This window comes from Orycteropus afer, unplaced genomic scaffold (assembly GCF_000298275.1).
Source record: "Orycteropus afer afer isolate SDZICR_OR568_19922 unplaced genomic scaffold, OryAfe1.0 scaffold00258, whole genome shotgun sequence".
Lineage (NCBI taxonomy): Eukaryota > Metazoa > Chordata > Mammalia > Tubulidentata > Orycteropodidae > Orycteropus > Orycteropus afer.
In genome coordinates, this window is record NW_006921845.1 from 860,884 (window position 1) to 872,892 (window position 12,009).

Here is a 12,009-nt window from a genome sequence, read left to right on the forward strand (position 1 = left end):
GGGTTTCCAAGGTGGTATCATATGGAAGTAGAGTGCCTAATCTTCCTTCCAATGAGTGGCTGGTGGGCTTGAACCACCAGCTTTCTAGTTTGTAATCAAATGCCTTACGCACTGCACCACCAGAGCTCCTAATATAAAATATAAGAGATCTACTTCAGAGAACCTGCAAGAATGGGGTTGCTTATGTCTAGGTGTTGCCATGGACATAACATTTGTGAAGAACAAAGAAGAAACATGCCATTTTTCTAAAAGATATTTTTTCACAAATATATAAGATTAGTTATGCATATTATGATCGATAAATCAAGAACTCATTTTTTTCTTTAACAATGTAAACATCAAAAAGTTTATGTAACTATACAAAAGAAAAACTACCTTATGAAGAGACCAATTACAACTATGTCAAAAATACTAGTTGTCCAACTAGGCATTACATTGATACTCAGCACTTAGTACCAATGACAGAAGCAGATAGAGACAAGTACAAATATCCCTTTTGTCTGTATTCTGCCCAGTATTCAGGTTTTGTGCTTGGATTTGGAAAATACCCTAAAAGTTAAAGTAACTTTGAAAACAATGCCTCAACTAAGTTTTAATACCCCCTTTCTCCATTTTCAGATCGAATGACTGGATTAAATATGGCCCTCTGCACAGAACTTACACTGGGAAAACAGTAGAGCAGGAACAGGGACATTGTGTAAAAGAGAATAAAATGATTTTTAAAAATATATTGATGAGGACCATTGAGATAATTTCATTCAACCAAAAATTTAAATATGAGAATACTGGGGTTTAAAGAAGTAATGCAATTTATCAAAAAAAAAAAAAAACTTACTCTCATTGAATTGGTCTCAACTCATAATGACCTCTCCTTGGGTTTCCAAGGCAGTATCTCTACAGTAGATTGCCCAGTCTTTCTTCTGAGGAGGGGTTGGTGGGTTTGAACCACCAGCCTTCTGGTTAGTAGTCAAATGCCTTAGACACTATGCCACCAGAGCTCCTTGGTCCCACATTTATTCAGAGTCAGAGACAGGACTAGAACAAATCACTCTTGACTCCTACACAAATGTTTTTCTACCTTACTCTTATCACAGTTAGTGAGAACTACTCATCTCAGTTGACTTTCATCCCTTTATATTTTATACCTTTTTTTCAGAGACATGCTGCTCATTAAGCATTGCATGCAATGAACATGCAGAATGAAACCACAGTGACAGAATTTACCCTAACTGCCTTCCCTGCTCTACAGAAGCTTCGAATTTTCCTCTTTGTGGTTCTCTTGTTTACTTACATGCTTACTCTGACAGGAAATTCTGTTGTCATTTCCTTAATATGGGCTGACAATCGTTTTCAAACCCCAATGTACTTCTTCCTCAGTAATTTATCACTTTTGGACATTTCATATACTACTACAGTTACCCCAAAGCTGTTAGCCTGTCTCCTACAAGAGAGGAAGAGCATATCCTTGGCTGGCTGTTTCACCCAGATATACTTTTTTTTTTTCCTGGGGACGGTGGAGTTCATCCTCTTGGCTGTCATGTCCTTTGACCGTTACATGGCCATCTGTAACCCCCTGCGCTACACTATCATCATGAACAGTAGATTCTGTTTTCTGCTGATGCTGGGATGCTGGATGGGAGCTTTCCTGTCAGTGCTATACCCAATTATTGTGGTGTCAGGGTTACCTTTCTGCTATAAGGAAATTAGTCACTTCTTCTGTGACATCGCCCCTCTGCTACAGGCTGCCTGTATTGATACTCATTTCATTGAGATGATAAGCTTTATCTTATCTTCCCTTGTCCTCCTGACTTCACTGATGTTCACCACGGTGTCCTACGCCTACATCATCTCTACCATCTTGCGCATCCCCTCAGCCCAAGGACGTCAGAAGGCCTTTTCCACTTGTGCTTCTCACATCACTGTTGTCTCCATTGCCTACGGAAGCAACATCTTCATGTATGTGAGGCCTAGCCAGAGCCACTCACTGGATATTGACAAGGTGACTGCTGCCCTCACAACAATAATGACCCCTCTTCTGAATCCCTTCATTTATAGCTTGAGGAATGAAAAGGTAAAAGAAGCCTTGAGAGAAGCAATCACAAGACTTATGTCCTTATTGTACAAGAGAACTTGAAACTTTAAGGAAGTTTTCTCAGAATGATTATTTCCAACTCTTTGACTTAGTGTAGAGAAAGGCATGTTTGAAAATCAGAAATCTGAGATGTATAGAAGGTATAAATAGGGTTGGTGCCACATCGAAGGTGATTCAGCCATAAAGAAAAGAACATGTTCTCAGCTCTATTACTGGATTGCCTCACTTGAGGAATATCCAGGATTAGTGAAAAATACTAAAGTCAAAAAACTTGAATCTTAAGCCTGGTTCTAATACTTTGTTTTTGTTTTTGTTTTAATCTGGTGACACTTAGCCTCTCTGGACCTTTGGTTTCTTATCTGTAAAGTGGGAAAAATAGTTTGTGCTATTCTTTATCTTGTTAACCAAGATAATCTAAGAAATGCAGCTGCATGTAATTAAGAATGAATACTTTTTACTGGGACTTTTCAGATATGGCAAAATGTTTGTCTTTACCTCTGGCAGCTAAATACTATAGATAACAACAAAAACAATAGCAACAACAGGGAGAAGAGTAATACAGCACAGGGATGGTCCAATGTGTTTAAATATATACATTTATCTTTTAATCTTCTTAACAACTTTGGGAAGCTGAGGTTTACAGAGGTTAAGCATCTTGCCCCAAACCAAACCACTGGTGGGTGGCAGAAATTTAGGGCATATGAGCTTCAGTCTCCTTTAACACCTCACTATATCATCAAGAAGGAGTTCTGATAATTTTGTGGATAAGGCATTTGGCTGCTAACCAGAAGGTCAGTGGTGAAACTCATCAGCCACTCCACAGAAAGAAGATGGGGTAATCTACTTCCATAAAGATTTCAGCCTCAGAAACCCAACAGGGGTTGCCGTGACTCAGAATTGACTTGATAGCAGTGAGTTTGGATTTTTTTTTAATATCATCAAGAGTGGTAGGGGAAGAAGTCAAAGAGGGGAAACAGAAGTTTACCAAGAAGTTAGCCACTTTTGCTGAAACCGGAAGTGTCCTCTGCCTGCCGTTAACAGCCTGGAGGATCAGAGCATACTGGAAGTGGGATGCAGTCAGCATAGACTCTAAGAGACCACTGGTTTGAAAGGAAAACCAGTCAGAGGTCATAGCTAAGCATAAGTCAGACAGACCATCTGTGTCAACTAGCCCATGTGTCCATCAAAAAAGAGATTAAGTCATAAATCTTAGGATTCTTTTGGTTGAAAGGGGAAAAAATACAGAAAACTAATCAAGATAGCTTAAGTAAAATGGGTATTTATTATAACATTCAGAATAATATGGAACTCCAGAAGACACAAAATAACCAGACGTGTTAAGAGATCAGAAGCAGGAATTAGACACCCTTAAAGAATCAGGGAAAGTATTCCCATTCCTTCTAAATCTCTGATTGCTCTCTTTCTCTCTTAGGGGTTATATGGTCTCTATATTGCTACTTTTCCCCACATACTTTGTGGTTGGTATGGTAAAATTGAGGATTTCTAAGCTGATCAAGTTGTGAGGCCACCACTCAGAAAGTTGAATAGAGCAAGGGGCCTGACAAGAGGGAAAGGGGAAAAGGGAGAGTAGTCTTCCTAGGTGATGTCATTCCGTGATGAAGTGGGAAGTCTCTGGGTCAGGGAGTTCAGAAGGGCAGCAGTGGTTTGGGGTCTTTTATAGTTACAAAGTTTGTCTTGTCCATGATTAGCAGATGTTAGGTGTAGTTTCATATGATATGTAAAGTAAAAAAAAAAAAAAAACCTCACTGTTATCGAGTCATTTCTGACTGTGGTGGTAGTTATTCCCATGATGAGACTGGCAATCAACTCCATGGTGGGATCTACCACAAGCAGCTGAGTAAGCTGCCTTTGGGATGTGGTCTGCTTCTTGTATTTAAGGAGAAGCCTTGGGAATGGTCTCTGGCCTACGGCACTCTTGGACCCCGCATGTAGCTGTGTCAGTGTTCAGCAGCCTGTCATACCAACTTTGGGACTTACAATGGACTTAAGTTAATGGCCTGCCATGTGGTTTGGTAACATCGGAACTGTGCCTTTTTACTTGTCAACCTTGGGGTTTCTCAGACTCAGTAGCCATCAGCTGTCTGAGTGAAGAAATGCCTCTAGCTCCAGTGGGCTGGGGGCAGAAGGCAGAGCTAGACCCCAAGGTTGAGGGGCTTTCACCCAGCCCCTAGAGCCTGGCACTTTGAACTTGGACTTAAAGCCTCCAAATTGGAAGACTAAACTCCTGTTTGTTAATGCCATCCCATTTGTGGTATATTCTTGTCAGAGTGGCACTAGGTAACCAGAAAAAGTGCCTAAGGAACTTGAGTGCTAACCAGAAGGCTAATGGTTCAAACCCACCAGCCACTCCTCAGAAGAAAAGTTGGACAATCTACTTCTGTAGTGATACTGCCTCAGAAACCCAAGGAGGGGGCCACTATGAGTCGGATCTGACTCGACAGTAGTGAGTGATTTAAAAGAAAACCAACTCTGCCATTGAGCCAATTCCTACTCATAGTGACCACCTTTGGGTTTCTGAGGTGGTAAATCTTTACCAAAGTATATTGTCCCATCTTCCTTCCATGGAGTGGCTGGTGGGTTTGAACCATCAACCTTCTGGTTAGCACTCAAATGCCTTAGGCACTGTGGCACCAAACCTCCTTATTTACAAATACAAGAATTTTATAAATCCCAATGGAAGTAGAAGATGGCAGAATAGGCAAACTATACAGACCCTGTTCAACAAAGAAAAAAAGAACCAATTAACACAAATACAGAAGATAATACTGGGGCCCTGAGCTTCAAAAGGAAGGATATAGAAGTAGACTAAACTCCAACTAGTAGAAGAACCTGCATGAAAACACCAAAAAAAGCAGACATACAGAGCTGCGGGCTATCAGCAATCCTGATGGTACAGACAGCTTAGATATTGCCAAGGGGTGTTAGGACTTAAGAATCAACCTAAAAATTGGCCCTGCTAGCCAGGGGCTTCACAGAGGACTGCACTGGAGCTGGTGAATAAAACAAACAGACAAACAAATAGACAAACTGAGCTGTGGACTCTTGGCTGCCCAGAAGGTGCAGCCATTTTGAATGTTTACAAGTGGTTTGACCATTGTGGAGATTGAAAGCAACAGCATTCTCTCAGATTCCAGGGACCTAAGAATAGGCTCCACTTGCTGGGAACCGCAAGGACATTCCAGACACAAACAACTGGAATGGTAGATATTTCCCTTGTTACTCTTATACCCCACACCCTCTTGGTGAACAAAGGTGTGGCCATCACTCACTCTCACTCACCTTCTGGGCCAGCAGGAATTCCATCCCAGTCTGTGTGCACTAATGGAGCCTGGGTACCCTACTCCACACTGCCCAATTTCCCCCCTCCCCTTTTTTTTTCTTTTTTTAAGTTTGTTTTTGTCTGTTTGAAATTTATTAATTTTTTTATCCTCTTCTATATTATTCTTGAGGGAGCTCTGGTAGCATAGTGGCTAAGACACTTGCCTGCTAACCAGACAGCTGGTGGTTCAAACCCACCAGCCACTCCTCGGAAGGAAGGTTGGGAAATCCTACTTCTGTAGTGATACTGCCTCAGAAACCCAAGGAGGGGTCGCTATGAGTCGGGGCCAACTCGGCAGCACATAACAACAACAACAACAACATATTCTTTATTCTTCCCTTCCCATATTCTATTTTTCAGCCTTTTCTCTTTTTCCTATTCCTGGTTCCCATTTTTTTTTCTTTCTCATGGTTAACCCCATCCCTTGTTTTGCATTTTGCATATTTCCCATTTTATTCTTCATTATTCTCCTACTCTACCTCTCTTCTCTTATTGCTCCCTCCCCAGATATTTTGGGTCTTTTTTCTCTTTCTTTTTTTTTTTTTTTTAGTGATTGTCCCTGTGTGCCTATGTGGTTTTTGTCCACTTGCTTTTACTGTTTTGATGGTTTTTCTATTGTTTTTGTCTAACTGAGTGGGAGACAGCAACCATGCACATACAACACAACCACACCCACACCTCCTGCACCTCCACTTACTGAGTGAAAGCCACCACTTCCATCTCTACCACTGGCCAATGATAACTGACCACCAAGAAGAGCCTGGCTCACCATTTACTGTTCTTCACAAACAGTTAGCAGAGATCTAAATACAACAATGGCACAATGTCTCAGAGACAACAGACCATCACTGTCCATGCAAAGAAACAAGATAAAGCAGTAGAAACAAGGGAGCAGGATACAGACCCAGAACACATCCGTGAGGAAGCAGCAGCATTGGAAATCCCTGACAGGAAATTCAAATGAATTATATTTAGATACCTCCAAAGAATTGAGAGAGAAATCAAGGAAAACACTGACAAAATCTTAGAACAATTTTGGAAGAAAATACAAGAACAAAATGAGAAAATAAATGAACAATTAGAAATGACACAAAATCTACAGATAGAAATACAGAAGATTAATACTAAATTTTCAGAAATAGATAACACATTGAACAGGCAAAAGAGTAGAATTGAATCAATGCAAGACAGAATTCATAAGATTAAAGACAAATACCTGAATACTTTTTGGAAAGGGCTCAATCAGAAATAAGATAAAAACAAAATGAAGAAAACCAAAGATTCATGTGGGATACTATCAAAAGGAATAACCTACATGTAATCAGAATTCCAGAACAGGAAGAGAAAAAAAAAAGCCACTGAGAAAATTGTCCAAGATTTGTTGGAATAGAACTTCCTTGATATGATAAAAGATGAGAATATATCCATTAAGGAAGTCCAACGAACCCAAAATAGGATAGACCCAAAAGGAAAATTACCAAGACATATCATCATCAAACTCATCAAAACCAAAGACAAAAAGAATTCTGAAAGCAGCATGGCAAAAATAAAAAGTTATTTACAAAGGATAACCAAGAAGAATAAGCTTTGACTTCTTAGCAGAAACCATGCAAGCAAGAAGGCAATTGGATGGTATATATAAAACCATAAAAGAAAAATTTCCAAATAAGAATTACATACTCAGCAAAATTGTCCCTCAATTCTGATGGTGAGATTAGGACATTTCCAAATAAGCAGAAATTAAGGGAATTTTCTAAAAGCAGACCAGCCTTACAAGAGATGCTAAAGGGAGTCCTTTGAACAGAGAACCAATAAAAGCAAACAATAACCAACCATCAATACACATGATGACATAACCCAGAAACCAACACAGTTATGGGAGTATCTAAAATAAAATAAGCTTAAAACTTTGTAAACAGTGAACCAGAGATATCAATTGACAAATGAGAACAACTACAAAACAAAAAGAAAGAGAAAATAGTGTACAGAACTGCTAAATGTTGAGGAAGTCAAAAGATTTTCAAGACAGAATGGACTGTTCTTAACTCAGGAGAAAATTATAAATCACAGGAGAACCTCAAAGAAGAATGATAAACCTTCACATCACAATAAAAAAAGAGGACAAGCACAGATATTTAGCAAATACTAAAACAATGGCAACATGATAATGATAATATGATTCGTAAACACAATGAGCCCAACACAGAAAATTATACAGAACAAAGACACATGTAACACCATGAAAAAACACATAACAAAATGACAGCAACCAATTCATACTTGTCAATAATAACACTGAATGTTAATGGAATAAATGCACCACTCAAGAGACAGAGAGTTTCAGACTGGATAAGAAAACATAACCCATCAATATGCTGTCTACAAAAGACACACCTTAGAGATAAAAAATATACTAAAAATCAAAGATTAGAAAATTATATAGCAAGCTAATGGCAACCAAAAAAGAGCAGGAGTAAATATATTAATTTCTGATGAAATTTACTTTAATACAAAAACTACCATAGGAGACAAGGAAGGACATTATACAATGATTAAAGGATCAATTGAACAAGAAGATATAACCATAATAAATATCTATGGAGACAATGAAGGATCCCCAAAATACACAAAGTAGACTTTAATGGAATTGAAAAGGCAAATAGGTGACTCCACAGCCATAGTAGGAAATGTTGATACACCCTTTCAATGAAAGATAGAACATCTGGAAAGAAACTCAACAAAGACACAGAAGAACTAAACAATACAATCCACCAACTTGACCTTACACACATCTACAGAGCACTTCACCAAACAACAGCACAATATACATTCTTTGGCAGTGCACATGGAACATTCTCCAGGATAGACCATATGATAGACCATAAAGCAAATGTTAATAAATTTAAAAATATTGAAATACTGCAAAGCATCTTCTCAGATCACAATGCTATAAAATGAGAAATAGAAAATAGGAAGATCAATGGACAAAGAGGAAACACATGGAAACTGAACAACACCCTCCTTAAGAAAGACTGGGTAAGAGAAGAAATAAAAGATGAAATTAAAAAATTCCTTGGATCAAATGAGAATGAAAAACAACATAATCTTTGGGACACAGCAAAAGCAGTAATCAGAGGCCAATTTATAGCACTAAAGGCACACATCAAAAAAGAACAAAGAGCCAAAATCAACATTTTAAACCAGCATCTCCAATAGTCAGAAAAATAACAGCAAGAAAAGCCTATAGTCACTAGAAGAGAAGAAATAATAAAGATTTGAGCAGTAATCAATGAAACAGAAAATAGAAAGACAACCGAACAAAATCAATAAGAGTAGAAGTTGGTTTTTGAAGAGATTAATAAAATCAACAAACCACTGGCAAATTTAACAAAGGAAAAGAGGGTGAGAATACAAATAACATGAATAAGAAACGAAATGGGTGACATCACAACAGAACCAACTGAAATAAAAAGGATAATATCAGGACAGTATAAAGAACTGTACTCCAACAAATTTGAAAATCTGGAAGAAATGGACAGATTTCTAGAAACACACTACTTACTAAACTAACATAGCCTGAGGTGAAAAAGCTGAACAGATCCATAACAAAAGAAGAAATTGAACATGTCCATTCTAATTTTCAGCTAGTCATTTGTTATTTTGATGATAAGATATGAGCTAAATTCATTGAACTCAGTGGGTTTTAGCTCATTGCTACACATATAGTGAAACAGTTTCCTTGATCAGATAATATATGAGCAAGGATTTCACACTAAAATATGTTTTTTTCTGTTCTAGATCTCTAATAGTATTAGACTCTTTTCCTTCAGTTTCCAGGTATGCAAATCCAAATTCAGAATGAGGATCTCTCCCAGTCAAGACTTATCAGTATCCAACTGGAGGGTAAGTAACCAGCCAATGTAATCCTCTTGGGAGGTGGCTTATAGCTGCTTTTGTCTCTATCAACAAATAGAGCAATTTTTAGCTGGATTCCAAGATTATAAGGAAAGCAACAAAATACCATTTTTCCTAAACATCTTTGCATTGCCTCTCTGACAGCTTGTCCTTGGATTCACTTCCAAAGGCCACTTCAAAAGAGCACAAAAGGATATCTATTTGTTGGTTCCACTTTAATTCAGAAGTTGTTTTTGTTTTTATGTATGTATTTCTTTTTTAAAAATTATTAGTTTTTATTGTGATGTGGGTGCAAATTTACAAAGCAGATTCATTTTATCGATAGCTGTGGTAGCACAGTGCCTAAGGCACTTGACTGCTAACCAGAAGGCTGGTGGTTCAAAACCACCAGCCGCTCCTCAGAAGGAAGATGGGGCAATCTACTTCCGTAGTGATACTGCCTCAGAAACCCAAGGAGGGGTTGTTATGAGTCAGGTCCGACTTGATGGCACATAACAACAACAACATGCACATTTGCTTTAATGCCCCTATTAAAATCCCCAACCATAAAAAGTTCTCATGTCATCACCTCCCTGTGACTATCCCTTCCTTGTGCTTTTCTTATCTATGCATTCCTGTCTGTCTAGCTTTTCCTCTATGGAAATGCTGCCCTTCTGATGTCTCGTTGATTGATCTAGGGAGTGCACCTCTCTAGGGTAGGTGGGTGAATCTACATGGGATAGGTGTTTTACTTGTAGGTCTTTCTATTGTTTTGCTGAGCGCTAATCAACAGAAAGTACATGTTTCTTGAATTAGTATTAAAATACTCCATTTTGATTATCCCTATTCATGTACAAGGAGCTTTAACTTGGAGCCCCACACTGTGGTTTTTTTATCTTCCTGTCATCTCAGGCTCATTTTATGGACCACATAACCAATCCATTACCTACTTTACAAGAATTGCTATAAATCCATACTGTACCATAATTTTTATTATTTAGTTTTTTGGATGCCATGGAGAATACAATTCTTAGTTCTGTCCATTAAGCCTATTTATCTTTTTATTCTTCAAAGTGTAGCCATCAACCAATTGCAATATAACTGTGCTACAGATAGAATGTTACTCTGACATCTTCAAGCTGCCATCTATAAACAATGGTATTTCTGATAAGTGATCATAGGGATGTCCCATTCTTCTATGGGGTTAGGTAACTCATCATGACTGTCTAATGTAGGACTGGAAGGAATAGCAACCATTGGATATATATGCAGTGGGTCTCAAAAGTAATCCCCCATATTGAATTTTTTTCTTTTTTAATTGTGATTTGGGTGAAAGTTTACACAGCAAATTCACTTTCCATATAGCAGCTCACATACACTTTGTTTCATGACATTGGCTACAATTTACTGCAATGCAACAGCTCCCCTCCCACTTCCTTCCCATAGTTACCTCTTCCTGGTGTCCTCTCCATGCACTCCTGCCCCCTGAGTTCTCTCCCTGTGCATACACAGGCTCTCTAGTCTCCCATGATTGTTCTGTCCAAGGAGTGTATCTGCCTAGTATAAGCGTTCAGCTCATATGCCTGTCTCTTGTTTGGCTGAAAGCCAAAGGAGTGGGTTCAATTCCAGATCTGAAGGGCAGTGAGGGGCCATAGTCTCAGTGGTTCCATCAGGCTCTATCAGACCACAAACCTGGTCCCTTTTTTATTATTTTTAATGATTTTGAGTTTTTTTCAACATTGTTCTCCCACTCTATCCATGATCTCCTGCATATATCCACCTCCAAGTGGTTCAGTGTGGTAGCCAGGGACCATCTAGTTTTGGTCTCATGGTCATATAGGCTGAGGATTGCCTGGTGTGCCAGTAGCTTGGACTAATGGTTTCCTTGAATCTTTAGTTTTCTTCATTCTTCTTTGCTCTGGATGAGGAGAGACCCATCGTCGCATCTAGATGGCTGCTTGGAAGATTTTAAGATCCCAGTAGCTACTCACTAAAGTAGGATGCGGAACAAGGTCTTTGGGTAGTATCTTATGCCAGTTGAGATTAATTCCCCTGAGACTATGGTGCTGAGCCTACAGGTCCAACTACTCACCCACTCTGGATAGCTGCCTGTGGCCAAGAAGTGACTACAGCCTTGGCCCTTGTCAGCTCTACTATATACCTGCGAATTCTTACAGAACTTATCAATACACCTGAGGAAACATTGTCTGCCAACTCCATACATGGTCTTGGGCACACTCCCCCCTGCATAGACATACCCAATCATTCAGCCTTATCGACCCATCTATCCACCCACAGATCAATGTTTGCCTCCACTGACAATGCAGTACTGTATGTGCAAAAGGGTTCATCTTTGTTGTCTGTACTTCCCATGCACCCTCTCTATGTCTTGCTCTTCCTCAATGCCACCATGTTGATCACTCACATTTGGTACATTGCCCTTTTATTCACCCAAATCAACACTTATCTCTACCTATCTAACAGTGTTCCCTCCCCTCCCCTCACACCCCTGTTGTTGTTGTTGTTAAGTGCCGTCGAGGCGTTTCCGACTCATAGCGACCCATTGCACAGCAGAACGAAACACTGCCCGATCCTGTGCCAGCCCCACAATCCCTGCTATACTTGAGCCCATCATTGCAGCCACCCTGTCAATCCATCTCGTTGAAGGCCTCCCCCTCTTTCG

The 12,009-nt window shown here is 39.3% G+C and overlaps 1 protein-coding gene across 1 annotated transcript; it reads left to right on the plus strand.

Annotated features, from left to right (window-relative positions):
- The first annotated feature begins 1,186 nt into the window (after positions 1–1,186).
- Positions 1,187–2,134, plus strand: LOC103204736 (olfactory receptor 6M1-like). Its single transcript, XM_007949934.2, has one exon. It carries the CDS (start codon positions 1,187–1,189, stop codon positions 2,132–2,134), a length of 948 nt encoding a protein of 315 aa, XP_007948125.2.
- The last annotated feature ends 9,875 nt before the right edge of the window (positions 2,135–12,009 follow it).

Excerpts from the sequence above, each read along its gene's own strand:
- LOC103204736 (XM_007949934.2), top strand. The coding sequence starts at position 1,187 with ATGAACATGCAGAATGAAACCACAGTGACAGAATTTACCCTAACTGCC.